We start from the raw sequence: 21,100 nt of genomic DNA on the forward strand, positions 1-21,100 counted from the left end.
TGTTGAGTGTGTGGGGGAGGGTATGGGTGGGTGCGGTGTTTGTGGGGTGTGTAATTGTGGGGGGAGAGTGTGGTTGTGGGGTTTGCTGGGGAGGGGTTGTAAGTATAGTGGAGTGTGCATGGGAGCCCCCTGCATGTTCCCCCCCCACCTGCTCCCACCCCACAACAGCCCAGAGGGTACCGCACCACCACCAACAGTGCACAGCCCCACCCACTGCAGGACATGCCATGGGCCAGGTGGGACCAAGGGACCTGCCGCGGGCTAAATAAAGCCCTTCTGTGGGCTGGCTCTGACCCATAGGCTGTATTTTGTATTACCCACCCCTGATATAAAGTAAAGCCAACACTCACAAAAATGTTCCGATGAGACAAAAAAGTATGCCAGAAGAGGCCTTGACAATCTGAAAAGGGCCTCTTACTCCCCTGTGCTCATCCAGAGGCCTTTCCTTTAGGTTTATAAACTGTGTAACTACCAACTGCTTTAATTTGAACCAAGTCATTTTCTTCAACTGAATCTGGGGATTTTTCTTTTGGAAACCAGCCTGTTTGTACAATAATAATATGGATGGTAGGAAAACATAGCAAATCTCCATTGTCCAGTCTTACACATTTCACTTACTGCTTGAGGCTCCTACTAAAGGCAGTGAATGTTGATCAGGCCCTGACATTTTGGCCAGTGCCTCCTGCTTCTGGCCCTTGGAGGCCTACAAAGAATTTCACAGCTTAAACCATCTCTTCCCTCTGCAAAAGTTATATGATGAAGGTCTTGTGAGCTCTACCTATGTCTGTATAGCAATTTCACATAATTTCATCGTCAATTTCCAGACAATGGACTGACTTTTCTGGCCACCCAAAATCCAAGCTGACATGTCAATCATTTTACATAAGAAATCACAGAAAAATAGGACCAGAAGGGATCTCAGGAGGTTAGCTAGTTTAATCTTTTGTCTAAACCACCACAGCCAAGTTTTTGTCCAACCCACTCTTAAAAACTCCCCTTCCAGGATGGAAATTGCACAGTCTGTCTAAGTCAGTGATCCTCAGACAGCATGCCGCAGCACTCTGGAGTGCCCTGAGATCATTTGAAAGGTGCCTTCAGATATAAGGAAATAAGTGAGATATGAGGAAATAAGCAAGGTGTGACAAGATCAGCAGATAAGTTCAGGTTTACGCTTGTCCTTGCCTGGCTATTCCTGTATCCAGAGATGATCCAAGCAGGGTGCAGGGCCTGGGGCAGATCAGCCAGTGCAGGGTCCTGCCCCTGGATGTGAGGAAGCTGGCGGTGGATTTAGTGGCAAGGGAGGGGTGGTGCGCCAAGCAGCCGGACAAGCCGGATTCAGTGGTGGGAGGGGTGTTGAGCGGCTGGATGTGAAGCTGGCAGCAGCACAGAGTTGCCATGGCTGCTCTGCCCTGGGGCATTTGCCCTGATTCACCTCCTTCAGGGATGGCCCTTCCCCTACCCCTTTGGTCAGACCCTCAAGGAGATAAGCACTGTAATATATATATGTGTGTGTATATATATATATATATATATATATATATATATAAATTTTCTTCTACAACTCATGTTTTCTATCACTCAGTATCACAAAATATTTACAAACAGGTAACATCAGATATAATTATACAAATAAAACAGCATGCAGGAAGCACAATAATTACAGTAATTAGGGCTTCACAATTATTACCAAGAATGAGAAGCAGCCAGTCCTGATAGTATTACTGCACAAAAAATTGTTTTGGAAAGTAGGCATAGCAGACACAACAGAACATTCCCAAAACACATGCACAGAACCAAGGAAATCAATAGTTAATTCAACTAATAAAAACTAACCTGCAGTCCTTTATGCACGCTGTACCATTTACCATATTTACATACTAGGGCTGTGCGAAACGGCACCGTTCTGTTTTGACTTGAGTTTCGAGGTTTTGACGGAACAGCGTTCCGATCCTAGCACTGGGGAGGGGAACTCAGTGTAGCTGGGCTGACTTCCTTTCCCCAGCCCGATCACAGCGCTGGGGAGGGGAATGAAACCTGGGCTCAGTTCCCTTCCCCTGTGCTGTGATCGGCTTCCCACAACCGGCCACGGGAGGTGGGGAGAGCCAGGGCTGTGCTCCCTACCTGGCTGAGCCACATGGGGTTGCGGAGCCACTGGGAGCACAACCCTCGTTCTCCCCTGTCTCGCACCACCTGACTGCTGGTTGCTTCAAAACTCGAAACGTTTTGACTAGCCTCATTTTGTTTTGAGGCTGTTTCAAAGCCCTTCATTTCAATTAGATTTTGCTGTTTCGAGCTCAAAATGAGTCAAAACAGTGTCGAATCAAAACAGCCGGCAAAATTTCTCACAGTCCTCCTATATACCAGAAACCATGCCTTGTAACAGTAGTGTGGCCTCTCTTCCACCTCTGGGCACACTCTTTTACAAGATATATTTTTCCCACCAGGAGCCGTCATGAATGTTTTGCTGGGTTCAGATACAGTAGTTTAGTAAACAGGTGTTTGCAGAATGGCAATTAAATCTAGTGTTGGACAGCTGGCATCCCTCTGTGTGCAGAGTTAGGGCTGTACTGGGAGTTGTGCATTAGGTGTGCTTGTAGCAAGGTTTATGCCTGTAGTAAGAGGAGTAAAATGTATATGAATTAGGGATCTTCACTATTTATTTCCTTGTTCTTACAGATTTGTGTTTGGTACACAAAAATTAATAGAGCATATTAAATGTTTCATAACAGAGATATTAATGGCCTGTTTTTTTTCAGTGTTTAAGTAAAGGTGGGGGCTCAGATGACAGTGGGAGGACCTAAAGAGAGGTAAAAATTCAGTGCCAGGCACAGAAGGTTTATCCATCAACCTTCCTGTACCATTAGCAAGAAATCCTTTTTCAGCAGCAGCTACCCAAGAAACCATTCTCCATTGTGGGAAAAGATTTAACAAAAAACTCTAGCACTTACTGGAAAAGACTTTACATATGGTCAACTCCAGGCAGTCTTGCGTGCACGCACTTGCCCATCATCAATCCACCAGTCAGAATCATTGGAAAAGAACCTGGAGGTTACAGTGAACAATAAGCTGGATATGAGTCAACAGTGTGTCCTTGTTGCCAAGAAGGCTAGCAGCCTACTGGACTGCACTAGTAGGAGTGTTGCCAGCAGATCCAAGGAAGTGATTCTTCCCCTCTATTCAGCACTGGTGAAGCCGTATCTGGAGTACTGTCCAGTTTTGGGTCCCCCACGACAGAAACAATGTGGGCAAGTTAGAGAGAGTCCAGTGGAAGGCAACAAAAATGGTTTGGGGACTGGGGCACATGACTTGTGAGGAGTGGCTGAGGGAACTGGACTTATTTAGTCTGGAGAAGAGAAAACTGAGGGGATTTAATAGCAGCTTTTAATAACTACCTGAAGTATGGTTCCAAAGAGGATGGAGCTAGACTGTTCTCAGCAGTGGCAGATGACGGAACAAGGAGCAATGGTCTCATGTTGCAGCAAGGGAAGTTTAGGTTGGATATCAGGAAAAACTTTCTCACTAGGAGGGTAGTGAAGCAGGGGAACGGGTTACCTAGAGAAGTGGTGGAATCTCCATCCTTGGAGGTTTTTAAGGACCAGTTTGACAAAGCCCTGACTGGGATGATCTAGTTGAGGATGCTCCTGCTTTGAGCAAAGGGTTGGACTAGATGACCTCCTGAGGTCCCTTCCAACCCTAATTTTCTTTGATTTTATGATTACATGCATAACACACACTTTTTCAGTTATAACATGAATAATGGTTAAGAAAGACCCTACATTCAATTTTAAGAAAGCAAAACAAAAGCACCTCCCCATTGCACCAGCTCTGCTCAGGATCCACCCATTTGCCAATTTTTTTGTAGCTGGGCCTTGGACTGCCAAGGAGAATTGTCAGCCAGAGCCCAGTTCTGGAGACATCCATTAAAAATGTGTGACAATGACTAAACAGAATCAGCATGGGAAATTCAATAGGAACCTAAAAAACTATGCTCATATGAAATTTCATGCTGATGTGGCAAAACAGAAATGTATACCCTTTTATCAATACAGCCCTACTATAGAGTCGTAACCAGCACATTCATAGCATTACATCTATAGAATAGTTTACCTGCAAAATCTCCTCAAAACACTGGAGGCATAACTTAAAATTTGGGGAGGGGTGGAGTAGAGCAAGTGCTTACCTCACTGCGCAGGGCATGCTGTGGAGGTGCCATCTAATCAAAAGCTCCCTGAACACAGGCCACTGAGGTGGCATTGGCACAGGCTCCATGGGGGCTGCCATTCTGGTGCCGCCTGTGAAATGATACCTAAAATGGGTGTCCCACTCACCTGTTCCCAAGTTAGGCTACTGCTAAACGTTTTCAAAACTTAACACAAGGCCTATGTAAACTGTCTATGGGAGCCCATTCATTCATTACTGAAATGCAGCTACTGCTGGAGTGGATCATATAAACTGTTTAACACCACAAAAAGGGTTAATGTTTAGTATGAGAGGAGTATACATTATCTAGTAGAAAGTGCCTGTGAATATAATGAGACATAATTACCCAAATTGGATTTAGTTTAAGGCATGGGCATTAATATTCCTTATAAGAAGTGCCATGGAGTTTTTAAGATGGCCCAGACTTCATTTTAACTTCCACCTTGAAAGACAGAAATCAAAATGTGGAGATGGAAAAAAAAATTGTTACATTAAATCCATTTCCTTCCCCTTGTCCAGCCTAACCAAACTGGAAATATGGTCATTTCCTACATAAAGTTAATTTGTATTTAACAAACATTTTTTTCTGATAACTTCCATTAATACTTTGTGGCTCTGTTCACAGAAGATCAATGTTTACCGTTAGAAATGATGGAAGGTACAGTTTCTAACAGAATGCCAAAAAAAAATCATAAAATCCAGTCATTTAAAGCCATTGTTAATCTAGTGAGTGAAAAACATAATATGTCTAACAGTCAAAACACATTTCAGCTTTCTTAAAGTTATAACTCGAAATAACAAGTTGGCCTTGTTCTATCATGTGTAGCAGAGATGGATTCCTTAGGGGAAATAATTGGCCGTTATTCTCAAAGAAACTAGAAAGATTGGTTTTTAGTCAGTTAAATAAAAATGTCCACAAATCAACAATGTTCACTTCATTGAATAGGTCACAAGCCTATTTGTGAACAACACTGTCTTGTGTAAGTTCAAGCAAAAATGATGTCAGCTTTCAATGTCTTGGTGCAAGAATGGATGTTCTAGAAAACAATCAATCAAGGTCACTACCTTAATTCTTACTAATATAATTAAAATAATTCATTTTGAGTAGTAAACATAAGTTGTTTAAGGATACAAAAATATATGGATAAATTTGAAGGTGTGGGGGCAAGATATTTGAATACAACCTCCTTGCACAGTGAACGTGTGAAAAGGTGCTTTGGAAAATGGCTTGAAGCTCATCTTGGTACTTCCTGCCTTAGCTACCAAGATCAGTGATTCTCAACCAGGGTACCATGAAATCCTTTGAAGGATGCCACCAGGTGTGAGGAAATAAGCAAATAAGTGCAGTTTCCTACCTCTCACTACCTGGCCATTCCCCTACACCTCTCTGGCTGGTCTCTCTGCACCTGTAATAAATGTTAGCTTTTGAAATGGGGTACCTTGAGTCTATTGAGTGGTGCCTTCAGTCTAAAAAGGCTGAAAACTGCTGACTGACATGGTCACAATAGTATCTTCACACCTCACAGTTTTTAATGTATTTAACCTCCCAGCCTCCTAATAGTGCTCTCAGCTCCATTTTACAGATGACGAGGAACATCAGTATGTCTGTACCACACAAAGCAACATCATGAAGAGAAACCTCAAAGTAGCTCCATCTACATTAGCTCTGCAATTAAACATAGTGCAGCCACATTAGCTGACAGGTAGCACTGGTTAGCCCAGAGATAGCGCTGTGGTCATGTGACCATATTTTATCCAATTTCAGTAATGGGCTTGGCCTGAGTAGCACAGAAAAATGTGCAGTGGGGCGGGTAATTGAACCCAGCTCTCACAAGTCCCAGCTAAACCGTTTTTCCTCTTTCCACTGGGGCATCCTTCGTTATGATGCTGCTTTGTGCATGACCTGTCCATGACCGGTGCTAGGGGGAATAATCTAGCTGTACTGTAGCAGCTTTTAACAGCCATTTTGAGTAAAAAATCTCCCCATAACATGCAATAAAACAGAAGTGTTCCAGCCACACAGATCTTTTTTCTGCTACACTAACAATATAGAAAAAGTATATGGCATGTGAATCCCCTATAATCAACTCAAGGCTGACTTAGCTTTAGCCCTATTTTGTGGGCAGATTATGGCAGAGCCAGAGCACAAAGCAGTACAGTGCATCATAGTACCTGGTAGATTTCATTTATGTTGGAAATAAGTCTATTGGATGCTAAATGTTAAACACTTGTTCTAAAAGACAAATTCACTCCCCTGAGGGAAAAGCAGCTGATGTATTGCCAGTCTACCTATGTCCAGGGGCCAAGCAAGAGCAACTACCCAGCGAGAGCAACCCATTGGCAGAAGCTACCTAGGACAGGTACTGGGTTATAGTGTATCTTACAGATAATAGCACTGCTACTTTGAGAGCGGCATTAGCCATGAGTGACTGGTGCCTCCTAAATCTGGGGGGGCACCTGCAGAAGCAGCTGACAGCCACAGCCTTGTCAGGGGGGGCACCAGCCCTACCGACAGTATCAGTGTCGGCCATCGGGCAGGCACAGGCCCCATCGGGGGGGCACGTGCAACCCTGTGCACCACCTACCAGTCGCCTATGGCATTAGCCATATCTAGACCTAGAGCGGAGCAGAGTTTGGAGACAGCTTTCAGCCCCAAGTCCTTGCCCTAGGCAAACTGCAGGGACTGGTCAACCACTGTGTGAATAGAACCTGGGTAGTCCCAAAAGAATCCATGGTGAAAATATGCCAGTACAAGGCATATAACTCAGAAAATTTGGTAGAGATCTGCAGAGAAGCCTTGAGGGGTTAGACACAAATTTAGCCTTAAAATTAATGGACCATATTGTCTACATCCCCTAGACTCAGCCCTTGGTTCTTTGTTCCCTGCTGTAACCTACAGTACCTAAATTAAGCTGTTCAGAGCTAAAAATATCTACAATTTGAGATAAATAAATATCTCAACATCCCCATTTTATCATCTTTACTTAGTTCAAATTACTCTTAAATAATAATTTATACAACTCTTTCCATTAATGATCAGTTAGGCAGTGCACAGGCAGCATAACCGCTTGTTAGGATTTGATTTTATAAGTAAAGCAAATTAGGAACTCTAAATAATCAGTGTTACTGAAACTACTCTGTACTAGCTGTATATGTTAGTTATAACCATTTTACATATCAGCTTTTCAGTGTTTCCACTCTGAACCACCAAAATAGTTAGTTGCTTTACTTGCTTTCAGTGGCCAAATCCACTGCTTCAGAATAAACAAGCATATGCAATATCATACTCACTTTTCTGCTTCCTGTTTTGTTTGCCCTTTTAACAAGTATTAAGCACAACTTGCTACCCTTGTTATCCTTTTACCCGATTTCCCTGTCTTTGGGGTATGAGTTGGGGTCATCTGCTACCATGCTCCTCAAGTTCTCAGTAAAGCAAATGTATATGTAAAGAGTAAGCAAACATACCTTGTGAGGAATACGTTGTATGTACCCAGAGAGTTTTCAAGATGTCCTTCCCAATGACACTTCTACTTGTTCCTGGGGTGTAAATCTGAATGTTTTGTTATGCAATCAGATACAAATGTAGGGTATTTCCAAACTACCTCTCAATTGTTGTTTTACTCCCATGAGCACCAAAAACCATTTTCTGCCTTGTAGCTATTAACTATTATGCAGCCATTATTTTACTATGCACAAACCAATCATCATAGATTTCATATTTAGTCTAAGTATGAATACATGTATTATATAGCTAAACCTTCTAGGTTTTTGTTCATATAATAAGCCAAAAAGTATACAAAAATGAGCAAACAAATCCAGATACAATAGCTAAAAAGTCAGGTAAAAGTTTTTTACCTAATTGAACAGCAGAGGCACCCTATGCCTGAAGAAGGGTGACTGCGTCCGAAAGCTTGCTAAGAACTTTTTTCCAACTACTTAGTTGGTCTAATAAAAGATATCACATCTACTCAAATAACCTTGCCTGCCTCTGTCCTTAGACCAACACAGCTACAACCAAAACATCGGGTAAAATTTTTGACACCCATATTTTTGCCTTTTTTACTAGCAGTATTTCTTATGGATATCTAAACTCTTATCTTATTTCACTGAAATTGTAAAGGCTTCAATCCAGCAAACATTCATGGGACTGCTTCTCATTATGCTATTTATATCTATTTTAAAATTTCTTTATACTCACGTTCAGGGTTTTATTATGAATGAGAATCAGTCCTTACAGATTTCCCTTATTTTTTGGCACATGAGAAAACTAGTGAGGTCACATAAATAAAGTTTAGCACGTGCATCAAGTGTTGTAGGATTGGAGCCAAAAGAATAAAATAATTTTTAAAAATTAAAACACGTGTTTTATTATTTTCTCCCACTCAGCAGAGCCAGTCTCAGGCTAGAACTGCATCTAACATTGGCACAGTTCCCACAGTTGATACATCCTTCATTCCCCTCCAGAGAATTGGCAAGGAATTATGTTGTCATGAATCCATTAACACTGGTCCCAATCTGCCCATATCCAAAATTATCTCTGAGCAGAGATTCAAAGAGCCCTTACAGAGCAAAACTACTTAGGGCACAGATATATATAATGTATTTTGCAGAAGCCCACAGTCGTACCCCGCTATTCCACTGGGCCATGTTAATGAGAACTAAAAGGGGAAGAAAATCCAGCTACTGGGGCAAAAGAAAAAGAAACTGCACTTCTTGAAATAAGCATTTCTAAATGTCTCTGGTCATTAATCATAATCCCAGCTGCCTAGACTTCCCAAGTTAGAAGCATGCCAGGCAGCTTAGTTGTGCCTATTTTTTTAATTGTTTATTTTACTAAACTGAGCTGTTTTGAGGATGGCAGGCACCCGTCTGAAAGGAACTGAGCTAAAGTTAGAAACAGAACATATGATACTCAATAGTTGTGTTGTGACTAGGACCACTGCCGCAGCTGTTTCCTCTTTCATACGTGCCTTGGCCATGTTTGTGAGTATCAGATTCCACCTATGGAAAGGCTAGAGCAACAGGCAGGAAGAAGAAATTAAGGTCAGAAACCAGGTTGTAGAAAGCTTTAGCATTCTGGGGACAACATGAAATGTTGTTTACTCTGCACTGGACATAGGAAAGCATATTCACCATGTGAGAAAAAGCCATTTCAAATCATTTCCCAAGAGCAGATATAATGGTTCAATTTGCTTGAGTCAGGGATTTGAACAAAACCAGTGGCTTGGATATTCAAACAATACAGATAAATAAATAAGACAATGAGCCTTCAACAAGTTTCATATGATTTCCATTCTCCTGACTGTAAGACTTTTGGAAATTTTTCCAGACAGAATTTTGTTAAAAAAATATATTATAGACAGAAGAGAATTGCATGAATGAATTGCATTTAACTCACTTTAATGTTTTAAATATGTAGAGCTCACTGCTTGCTTGAGATACTTAAATATATTTCTCAATTGTGAAGTATTTTAAACATATTATTATATTTTTGTTATTAATTTTCATGGTAAAATTTGCAGTTATTTTTGTATATAACCAATCAGTGTGTAATTAAGCATAACCATACACTTGTATTAACAAATTAATGCTTAATTTGCCTTGAAATTAAGGGGACATGGATAAAGAGAGAAAAAAAGAGGGAAATATTCCATGTAATAAATGCATAGCACATGCTGGTCCTCTCACATACACTTCTGAAAGTTACCCATATGCAGTGGTAATAAAGGTCTGCAACCACCTGAATAGAACAGAATTTATATAACTATAGTTATATATATATAACTAATGATAGACAATTGGATCCTGTGGATCATCGTGTACGCATAAGAGGTCTAGTCAAAGTGACTGATGAATCCGCTTGTGGCTGACAAACCCAATTTGAGAGTGACACAGCTTGTTACAAGTTTCCCAGATCCATACTTTGTCTGAGTTGGAGTCCAAGTTTACAAAACACACTACTTTCTTCTTTCTTGCTCTGCTTCCATCCTATTGATCAAAGCTACATGTTGAGCTACACCCAGTGCCAAATGTTCCCTCCAGATTGGACTGGATCCCAGCTTTTTACAATGATGTTGAATGACTTCGTATCATTTTTACATGCATTGTGGTACCACCATAAAGGGCAGCCATGCTTTCTAGAGCCACCTTGAATCTTGCTGGACAAAATATTCTTGGGGATTTGGTCTCCTTCCATTCCCCTGCCATGGCTGAGCCATCACAACCTCCTCCTCTTGATAGCGTTTCCAAGTGTGTCAGTCCTGCACGCTCCAGCACCTCTGTGTTTGGTATTTTGTCTTGCCACTTTATTTTCAGGATCTTTTGCTGGCATTTCATGTGGAAGCTGTTCAAATTTTTGATGTTCCTAGCATACATAGTCCCTGTTTCTGAACCATAAAGCAAGGCCGACAGCACACAAGCCTCATAGATTTGCATCTTCACCTTAGTCGATAATTTGCTATTTTTCCATACACATTTCTGTAATAGCCCCAAATTCTTAGCTGCTTTTCTGATTCTGTTAATCCGTTCAGTCTGAAGGTCAAGATTCCTGCTCATAATAGAACCCAACTAATATGTAATTAGTTAACACCAACCCACAGCAACTCCTGTGCCAATTTCACAGAGAACACCTCCTCTCTTCCAGCACAAGGATGAATTTCCCAATAAGTAAGTGCAAAGCCCACAGGAGTCAGTAGTTGTCAGTTGTTTTCTAGGGAGTCAGTGCTAGAGCCAGAAATAAAATCTGTCTCCTGACTCTTACTCCTGGGCTTCAGCCATATGACTGTCCTTCCTCTCCTCAGTTCTTTTGAGAAGTTCAATCTAAGTAGGGAAACTACATGTTTTGCTTTTCTAACGTTAGACAAAATTGTCTCCCCCTCCTCTGTACCCTGTGAAGTATAAATTTGCATGATAGAAGGCAAGAAGTTATTTTTTAAACAACTTCAGATGAAAAAAATAAAGATGCAGAGAAACCTGAATATATTCAAGCTTCCTTTATAGCATTTCCCTCTGGATACTGCTCGACTCAGAGTGAACAGGAAACAAATGGTTATTGTAACTGAGCTATGCTCAGTGTAAACACCCTTCATGCTACATACAAATGTTCCTTACTTCATTGAATGCTGCCCTGCCTAAAACTCAGCAACTGTCTTGGAGGGGGAGGGCAGGGTGAAAGGATGGTGCCTAGACAATTTTCTTGTATTAACAACTTGACTGTCTTATGTGTGGTTGAATTTTATGCCATAAATCACTACAAAAGATATAGAACAGATTCAGTATAAATCTGATGAAAAATAGGGACCTTAATTTATTTTGTATTTCTAAAAGGTCAAATGCTGCAAATACTGGCCAGATGACACGGAGATATATAAAGATATTAAAGTTACTCTAATAGAAACAGAGCTTCTGGCTGAATATGTGATTCGGACATTTGCAGTAGAAAAGGTAAGTTTTCAAATTCCAGCTTTCTAAATGTGATGGTACCTCTACATGGGAGGTTAATATGTGCCCCTTTGTGTCAACGTGGAAAAGCACCTAGATTTCCTTGACTTAGGAACAGCCCATTATCCACAGCAAAGTACTTTTTGGGCAGTCCTCCAGTGCCCCCTTATGGTCAAGTTTTCCTTTTTCTTGAATTTCAGATCCTTTTCTGTCCTTCCCCCAACCTCCCTTGGCCCAGTCTTGAATTGGAAAGAGACACTCCATTTCCGTGAGGGACTGAAGCAAGAGAGGGTGCTGCCCCACCCATTAGCTAAAAGGAGCATTGATGTTGTTTTCTCATCTTCTGGCCACCACAATCGAGTCTGTGTCTGTGTCCATGTGTACCATTATTCTTCCTGGTTATAAATACTGTGATCTGTCAGTATAATCTGTCTAAGCCTACAATAGAACTCTTTTATAGGGAAGTAATTTTTTCATTAAACAACTTCATTTGAAGCAGGAAGGTCTTTTACAAGCAGCATTGTGATTGCCATATTATATTGCCATAGAATTATGCCATTTGTGTGGTTGATACTTAACAGACAGGTATTTAGACCAAGTGGCTCTCCCAAAGAGCTTCCCAGGCTGGAGAGATTCCATGAACACTTCAGAGTATATACTGGAAGTAGAAAAAAAGTATCATGGTTGAATGCTGACATTTAACATATATTTGTGATAGATTTTTACTTGTCAGCTTTATTAGTACCTATATAAGTTGAAGAATGAAGAGTGAGATGCTTAGGAGTACAGTGAAATAATTTTCATTCAACTTCACTATAAGTGGATTTTCAATTAAATCAACTGAAAAATTCCCTTTGACTTAACTGGAACCAACATGTATTCTTATTATTTCTTGCAACAGCGATAATATTTGAAATCTGCCAGATGCTTTCCAAAGAGGTAGTAGAACATGATCCTTTCCCTGAACAGCATATAACTTTATCACTAGTTCTGCACTTAAATCCATGCATGGGGACTCTTGCAGCTACCTGTATCCAGCTGCAGAAATGAGAACTTAAAAGTCAACTCTGTATATGGATATCCATAGCCATCTTATAATACTAACGAATAAGAAGTTTCTCTTGAGTATATATCAAATATGACATGACTTGGGCCCTGTTCAGCCAAGTATCCTACTGGGCCATGGGTTCCTTTTTCTTTAAGCAATATATTTAAAAGTGTTTGCATCAAGTTACTGAATCATCTGTTCCTATTTTATCTTAATGGAGCTTGTCTGTGTTCTTGCAATGCATGAAATAGCATGCTCATGAAAATGAAGCAGTTTTCAAACTAATAGTAAAATATGAATGAGTACTGTGACCTGACTGCAGTAACAATATATATTATATATATTTTCTGCAATTCATTCCAGCCTGTTGTCTGCTACTATTTAGACACTTTTAGTAAACAGATGAGAAGAGTTGGTTAGACTTTGAAGAAGATGAGCTATTGGGTGATTTCTATTCTTTGACTTCTAAGCTCATGCTTTGATGTTAGCTTTTCACTTCTTAGCCAGGACTGGAAAAAAGGACACAGAGGATTGTACAGTTATTCATTACCAAACACTCATGAATAAGCACATTAAAACACAGTGATAAAAGACCTTAAATATTTTATTTCTAAAAATTCCCTCCATCCAAAAAGACTTCATTTAGGCACTGCTTATATAACAGTACCTCACTTTTCAGTAAGCTGATAAAAGCAGCTTCTGTGCAGTGTTGGTAGAATACATTTGCTTTTTCTTCTTTTATTTCCTTCTAACTTTTCTTTAAAGAACTGAAGGGCCAACACTACATCTCTTCCCCCATAATGCTTCTGAATTTAAATTGGATAAAATGTCTGTCACCCACTTCCTTCTGTAGGTCATTTTCTTATATGCTCCTAAAAGAAAACTTAGAAGTTTATTTGTTAGGGAGGGACTTGTTTGATGTATTTTTTTAAGAAAAAAAATGATGGTTTAGTGAATTTTAAGGTGTAAAGGTCAGAATTCTATTTTTGACTAGCATAAAACTTTAAGAGATATAAGCCCTGATAATGGAAACACTTCGTGCATATGAATAGATCTCTAGAGACAACTAGCCAGTAGGGCCACTTGTGTAATGTTAAGCAGCTACATAAGTTTTTCTAGGATTAAGGCCTAATTCTTTAACAACACGCCATTTTTTTCAGGGTTTTTTTCCCTCTTGGGAATGAAAAATGAGACACACAAGAACTGGGAGAATCTGTGGTGAAATCCTGGCTCTAACAAAATCAGTGGCACAAGTTCCATTGTATTCAATGGATTCACTATTTCACCTGTGATTTCTTCCCATAGATCTTTACCAGTGATCCACTGTGCAGTTTTGGTTGTCTCCCCTTAGGGCTTGTTTTTTGTTTTTTGAATATTTTTAAAATTGCTTAGACATGTTACTATAAAATCAGTCTATTTTATTCTGACTCCAGTTAAAAATCTGCACATTGCCTTGCCTTTAAAAGATTGACAGTAGACTTTTTTTAAAGAAAAGCCCCAAATCTGAAACTCACTTTCAAATGAAACTTTTTCAAATTCTTATTTATTCTGATCTTTTTATTCTTCTCTTTTACTTGAATATGGACAGAGAGGTGCTCATGAGATCCGAGAAATCAGACAGTTTCACTTCACAGGCTGGCCAGACCATGGCGTACCATACCATGCCACGGGACTTTTGGGATTTGTACGACAGGTCAAATCCAAGAGCCCACCTAATGCTGGCCCATTGGTTGTACACTGCAGGTAAGCAGAGTGGAAATGTCTTCTCTTGGGTTTCTACCCAAGACTCTCACCCTCGTTTTGTCACTCTTACATTGTGTACTCCACAAGTAGCTGAAGCCAGTGGAGGTACTAATGTAATAAGGTACTAACTAACATAAATAAAAATTGCAAAACTTAAACTGCACTCCGTTGTTCATAACTCTTCTTGATTTCACTAGGCATCTGTCACAGGGAGCCAGAAGGCTCCTGTTTCTTGAAAGGAAATTGCAGCAGGGTGAGCTGGTTCAAGGAAGGCTAGCCACTAAGGAACTAGGTCCCTGTGGGCTGAGTTGTAGCCAAAAGCCAGCAGTAACAGGTATAAGGGACAGACAGGCAAGTTGCTTGGGGGCTAAGAGCTGCAAACAGCAGCTAAGCAGCCACAAGGGCAGGCAGGGCCGTAGGGTCAGAACAAACACACCTGTGATGGCTGCTGAGTCACCTAACCAGAAGTGGGCAGGGGCTCAGGGCCTGAGCCTACACAGTCAGTCTGTCCCAGGAGACTTCCAAGGCAAGATCTGCAGAGCAGGGGGAATGCAGGGTGGTTTCCAGCTGGCACCAGTGCTGTCTTGAAGAAGGCAAGCATAATGCTGCTTCCCTATAGGGAAATATTACCTGGGGTACAGGTAAACCTTGTTATATAGGTGGTAACCATTGTTTTATGTTTGGACCCAGAGGGTGTTTGGTTTGTGTTAGCCAGTGGGTTTACTCAGTGGTGACAGTTTCAACTGGTGGTTTGGACACAGCTGAAAAGGGAGTGGGAAAAGACTATGGCAGGGCACCAGAGGGGCACTTTGCAGGCTGTCCCGCAGCTGGGTGCCAGGGGCACACCTGCATTTTGAGCCTTCCTAAGGGCTTTGGTTCAGGACACCGTAGGCTCAGGCCTGGGGGACAGGCTAAAGCCCAGAGGCAGTCTGAAAGGGGAGCTGAAGCCTGATACAGGCAGAGGCCAGGCAGGACTGTGGGGGGTGGTCCAGTGCCCAAAGGGGCAGAGCCAGGGCAAGTGGGCTCTGCACATTTAAAGGAGAGAGCCAGGGCCAGTGGGTCCAACACCAAAAAAGGCATAACCAGGACCAGGAGACCCTGTGCACAGAAGGGAAGGGCCCCGTGGGCTAGGGACCTGGCAGCTTAGAGAAATGCAGAGAAGGGGCCAAGCAACCCAGAAGGGCGGAGACAGAGCTGGCATCCAGAAGCTGTATCCAACACAGTGGATCTGAGCTAAGTGACCTAGCAAAAGAGAAGTGACGGAGGCCAAGTGAGCCAAGATCCCAACAAGGGAAACAGGTGACATCTGGGAGCCTTGAGCATAGCAAAAAGGGAAGATGAGGAGGCCATGAAATTGTCCTTAAGGTGGTGAGCAATTAGACATAGCCCATGAGCAAACGAGATCTTGCTCAGGGATTCCTGGGGCAGCCTCTGTTTTATAAGGCATGGCACACAAGTAGAAGGAGAGGATGCTCAAAGAATAGGGCAAGAAAGGGGCTGAGTGGCTACCAGGGGGTATCACGGTCACTCCTGGGGCTGGCCCTTTGTTACATCACCTGCTCAGGGAATACCTCCAGGATTGAGCTCAATACTTGACATTTTTTAAGAACTCATTAAGTGCTGTCTCTGTTCTTAATTTTAGCGCCGGTGCTGGAAGAACTGGATGTTTTATTGTCATTGACATCATGCTAGATATGGCAGAGAGAGAAGGTGTTGTAGACATATACAACTGTGTCAGGGAGCTTCGATCTAGAAGAGTTAACATGGTGCAAACTGAGGTATTATCATCCTTAATTGATATTATCATGTAATTTACAGTGGAAGTATTATTATAGCCCACAGACCAAAATTCGATTGTCCTAGACACTGTTCAAACACAAAACAAAATAAGGTCAGCCCTTTATATCATATGCAACCTGCCAGAACACAGGGAAAATAATGTGATGTGGTAAAGTGAACAAAAAAGCCAAACCTTGCCTGTAAACATACATAGAGGTGTTGCATAAATGTTGCTGATTTGGGGGATGATAATTGTCATTAAAAGCTATATTACTTATTCAGAACCAAACAGTACTCTGGGACATGTCACTTCCAAGTTTCATTTGCATGAAAGTACATATGCATTTATGCAAAAAAGAAAAATGCAAATTAACACAGTTATAAAAGCTATGTTTTATTGTATACAGGTTACTAGCTGGTTTGTTTATTGTTATCATTGACCCACCTTTCCACACTTTTCTCTTTATAGAGCAGTATGTTTCTTAAACTACTTTTGCCACCTTGAAGCCTTATCAAATATTCACCAAACTCACGGTAAACTGGTCACACTAGGCATGTCTACATGAGACACTTTACTGCAGAGCTGACTAATTAGCTCCGTAGTAAAGTGTCACTGTCTATACGTGCTGTGCCATTAGGCCGCAGTAAGCTAATTAATTCTGTTGTAGGATAGTACTGCCTGACACAAGTACTATCCTATAACAGAGTAGTTACATATGATGAAATGCATGTGTAGATGGTGATGGAGCTAGCTGAGTCACAAGAGTGCTACAGTGCAGGGGCTTCCTGGTGCCTAGTCCTACACTTTAACACCCTCGCGCCCCAGCCAGCCCCTCTGCAGCACATTGAGCCAGGTCAGAGCATTCCTTGGCTGGCAGGCTGACCCGTCTGACCCCCTGCCAGCTGGGGCTGCTTTGCCCCAGCTCAACATGATGCAGTCCCAGGCACACATGAAGATGCTGTGGTCATGAGTTCACACCGGAGTTTATTGCTACATGCTAATTGCATATGTAGATGCACCCACTGACTTTCAGTGGGCATTGAATCTGACCCTTTTAGATAATTCTTATTTACTTGGGCATTAATAGTGTGGTTTGTCTAAGCCAGTGTTTCTTTTAATTACTTGACCAGGAGCAGTATGTATTTATCCATGATGCAATACTGGAAGCCTGCCTTTGTGGAGATACATCTATCCCAGCTTCTCAAGTTAGGTCTGTGTACTATGAAATGAATAAACTTGATCCTCAGACTAACTCAAGCCAGATCAAAGAAGAATTTAGGGTAAGTTGTGAGTAGTATAACATGGATTCGTACAGTGTGATGCCTGGCCCAACGTCTGTTGAAGCCAATATAGAACCTCCATTGATTTCAGAAGGTTTTGGATCAGGTCTGTGAGGAAAAATACAACAGAACAAAGCAATGCAGTGTCAAATTTCCATTGAAATATGTGGAATAATAAATCCAGACAATAAAAGTGATTGTAATATTCTCTTATTCCTCACCAACAGAAGGAGAAATACTGTGTGGTTTCCCTTTGTTGTTCTTTCTCCAGGGGCTCATTCCTGAGATTCTTTCTTCTAATGTGGTCATGTTCTGTAGTCCGGGATGTTTGCTCCCAGACCCAACTTGGTTTTGTTTGTTTTTCTTTTCATTTCTACATATATAGACTCCCTTCTGAGACAGTGTCCTGAGTTGATCAAGAAATCTTTATTAACTAGTTGAGGGTGCATTTACTACTAAGTTGATTTTGCTGATGCATTGTTTACTTTTTTTTATAGACTCTAAATATGGTGACTCCAACGCTCCGTGTGGAAGACTGCAGTATAGCACTTTTACCCCGGAACCACGAGAAGAACCGATGTATGGATGTTTTGCCTCCAGACAGATGTCTGCCTTTCCTCATCACAATAGATGGGGAAAGCAGTAACTACATTAATGCTGCACTGATGGATGTAAGCCCCCATCAAATCATTGATAATAAAGAAGGAATAAACCATTCTCCAAATTGAGAAATACCAGAAAGTATAGTCAGCACAAGAGGATGCAAATCTTTCTCATTCACTTTCCTAAAAATGACACATAATCTTTAAACTCTTGAGTACTTTTAGGATCTCCCATATGTTATGTCACAGCTAAGGTTCCAAAACCACACAGAAAGAGCTAGTCAGGGAGGACTGATAAATGAAACATGCCTAGATTTCTCTCTAGTGCTTGAATTTTTAACCATCTGGCCTAAGAGAAAAAGAGTTACCTATTAAGTCACCAAGGCAGCTAAATGGGATAATAAGGTTTGCAGCAATATTTTAGTTCCCTTTCCTTCTAATTTACACAGTAATTAACAGAAAAAAATAATTGTCTGTCATCACTGATAGTACACAAGCCATTACTTCAGTCTTTCTGTTTATTTCTGTCTGAATGAGCATTTCCTGTTCAGTTCACAGGGAAATGATTTTTTTAAATGCAGCTTTTATAATTTTAACAGTCAGAATAGGATATCTTTAAAAGACACTAAATGTGTTTTATACACTTTCGGTATTTATAGTATATTGCTAACATTTTACAGCTGAAGTAATTAAAGTTGTCACACAAACATACACAACAAGAAAACAGATTAGGAAAGAAGGTATTCATTTTAAATTGCCTTTCTAGAAAGTACATTTTGAAGAATAATAATAGGAGTAATAATAGGTTATACTTATGCAGTTGTTTTCAGCCAAGACCTCAAAACACTTCATTAACAATAGTTAGATCTCAAAACACTCCTGTGAAAACTAGGTAAGTGTTGTTTTTATATATATGGTTAAGGAAATGAGAGCTTAATTAGCTTGTTCCAGGGTCACACAGTAAATAAGTGGTAGAAGTCTTATTAGAATACATCATCTCCAATCTAGACTCATCTCACATCTCCTAGAGCAGGGGCAGGCAATTATTTTGGACAAAGGGCTGCTTACTGAGTTTTGGTGAGCTGCCGAAGGCTGCATGGGTAGCCCCACTCCTTGGCAGGTGCCCCACCCCCTGATCACCACCTTGAGACTGGAAGTCCCACCCCCTAACCCCTGACCTTTGCCACCAGAAGTTCCTCCCTTGCCCCCAGAAGTGCTCCTTTCAGCAAGGGGTTTTGCCTTCTTGGAACCAGAAAAATACCAAATTATATTCTAAAAATCCAACATCTACAACATTCATTAATTTGATTTCAGAAAATATTTTTGTCCTAATTTACATGTGTTTGTGTAGTGTACATAGAAGTGATTGCACAATAGCTTAAAATGAAGTCTTACTCTTGTATATTGTGGGAGGGTGAGGGGGTGGGTATAGGTTTGTGGGGGGCTGTGGGGTGTGGGGGAGGGTGTATATGTGCTCACCTACAAATGAACACATACACACACACCCACACACACACACTTTCCCTGCCTCATTGCTCTCTCTGTCTCTCTCTCTCCCCCTCCCTTGTTGCGCGCACACACACCCACACACACACACACACCACTCCCACTCCTGGCCCAGGGGGTACTGGCGCAGTCCAGTGATGCAGACGGGGGCTACATGGTGCTGGAGTGGCTGGCAGGCTGCAGGGAAGCAGTGAAAGTGGCTGCAGGTAGGCCCTACTGCCCCTAGCTCCTGTCATTTTTGATAGGCATCCAGGAGCAGATAAATATTAATTTTCAAAATGTTTTAGGAGCTGTGCAGGGTGGATAGAATGGCCTGGCAGGCCACATGCGGCCTGTGGGCTATATTTTGTCTGCGCCTGTCCTAGAGGTTCAATATAATTTTGTCCTGTGAATGTACAAAGGGGTGAAGCCTTAGTATTCAGGTTTGAAGTTCTTGTCTTAAAAGCTGTTTACCTGTGAAGTCAAATTATTAGGCTGTAGCTCAGGTATACCTGAACCAACCTAGCTGTTCTACAAGGGGCAAAGGTGTTCTGTTACCTTTCCATTTTCCTGATCCTGGAAACAGGCAGCTGAGTACTGCTTCAGCAACAGCCCCTGGCCCTGCAGCAAGTTGCAACATCCTTGGGACTTGTCAAACTTATGGCAGCTGACATGGCCACATCAAGGCCTTTCTTTCTGCCCAGAATCACAGGTACACTTACTGTTCCAGCCATGACCCTGGAATCTTTTCTATAATGAATGGGCCATGATCCAGAAACTGTGCATCCCAGTGTCCATCAGACACTGGACAAAATAATCTCTCCCCGTTGCATGAGTCAAGGAGGAGACTCAGAGCTGGGCATTATCCATTAACCCTCCTTAACCCTCTTGATGGCTCTGTTATTTTGAACAATAAGGATGATGCATTGTCCCGTGAAGGGTCATGTCAAAGAACAATTATCCAATTAAAACCTTCTGAAGTCTCACAGCCAGAAAGGTGGAGCCCTGTTCTGTATGCAAGTGCAGGCAAATCAATACTCTCATCTTACTCATGTCTGATGTAATAATTGCAGTATGGGTACCTGATGATTATCCACTGTTAAAAGGAGATCACTGAGCAAAGAAATGAGGTGGTTTTTCTGAACCATCTTCAACCCCCTAACCAAAATGACACTTTAAACTCTTTGAGATTCCCAATAATTCTGCTAAGGGAAGATTCGAAACAGTTGGCCACACAGCTGATGTAAAAACAGAATTGTTTAAGATTAGTGTATACAAGCTTCTTTCAAAACAGTTGGCAGTGGGGACTGTGACAGTCCTTTATCAGGAATGCGCTTCAGCAAACAGGAAGCACATGAGTCTGTACTTGTGTACAGAAGTTCACTGATAGCTCAGTGAGTGATGTAGGCTAATAATTAAACTCGGAAAGAATCTGGCATTTGTCCTCTTAAGATACTGCTCTGTTGCCAGATGGACACAATTTTAACAATATTTCCTAGAAATTACTTGGAATTTCCTTACA

The 21,100-nt window shown here is 41.4% G+C and overlaps 1 protein-coding gene and 1 long non-coding RNA gene across 12 annotated transcripts in view; one reads left to right on the forward strand and one right to left on the reverse strand.

Moving 5' to 3' along the window:
- LOC112550293 overlaps positions 1 to 8,132 on the reverse strand; it is an 83,694-nt gene extending 75,562 nt beyond the window's left edge. For 6 of the 11 annotated variants that reach the window (XR_003094048.1, XR_003094054.1, XR_003094051.1 and 3 more), the window contains exons 1-2: positions 8,056 to 8,132; positions 2,949 to 3,042 (exon numbers count right to left, since the gene is read on the reverse strand). This is a non-coding gene — a long non-coding RNA (uncharacterized LOC112550293). Of the gene's footprint in view, positions 1 to 2,948; positions 3,043 to 4,180; positions 4,293 to 7,491; positions 7,622 to 7,665; positions 7,751 to 8,055 lie in introns of those variants that run through there. The other 5 variants (XR_003094049.1, XR_003094047.1, XR_003094052.1 and 2 more) reach the window with 5 other exon arrangements.
- Positions 1 to 21,100, forward strand: part of PTPRM (protein tyrosine phosphatase, receptor type M) — a 734,228-nt gene that overhangs the window by 692,027 nt on the left and 21,101 nt on the right. Inside the window, exons 27-31 of the mRNA XM_014519979.2 lie at positions 11,527 to 11,643; positions 14,277 to 14,431; positions 16,074 to 16,209; positions 17,342 to 17,491; positions 17,989 to 18,162. Of these exons, the coding sequence (XP_014375465.1) occupies positions 11,527 to 11,643; positions 14,277 to 14,431; positions 16,074 to 16,209; positions 17,342 to 17,491; positions 17,989 to 18,162 (732 nt within the window). The remainder of the gene's footprint in view (positions 1 to 11,526; positions 11,644 to 14,276; positions 14,432 to 16,073; positions 16,210 to 17,341; positions 17,492 to 17,988; positions 18,163 to 21,100) is intronic.

Source organism: Alligator sinensis, unplaced genomic scaffold (assembly GCF_000455745.1).
Source record: "Alligator sinensis unplaced genomic scaffold, ASM45574v1 scaffold597_1, whole genome shotgun sequence".
NCBI classification, from domain to species: domain Eukaryota; kingdom Metazoa; phylum Chordata; order Crocodylia; family Alligatoridae; genus Alligator; species Alligator sinensis.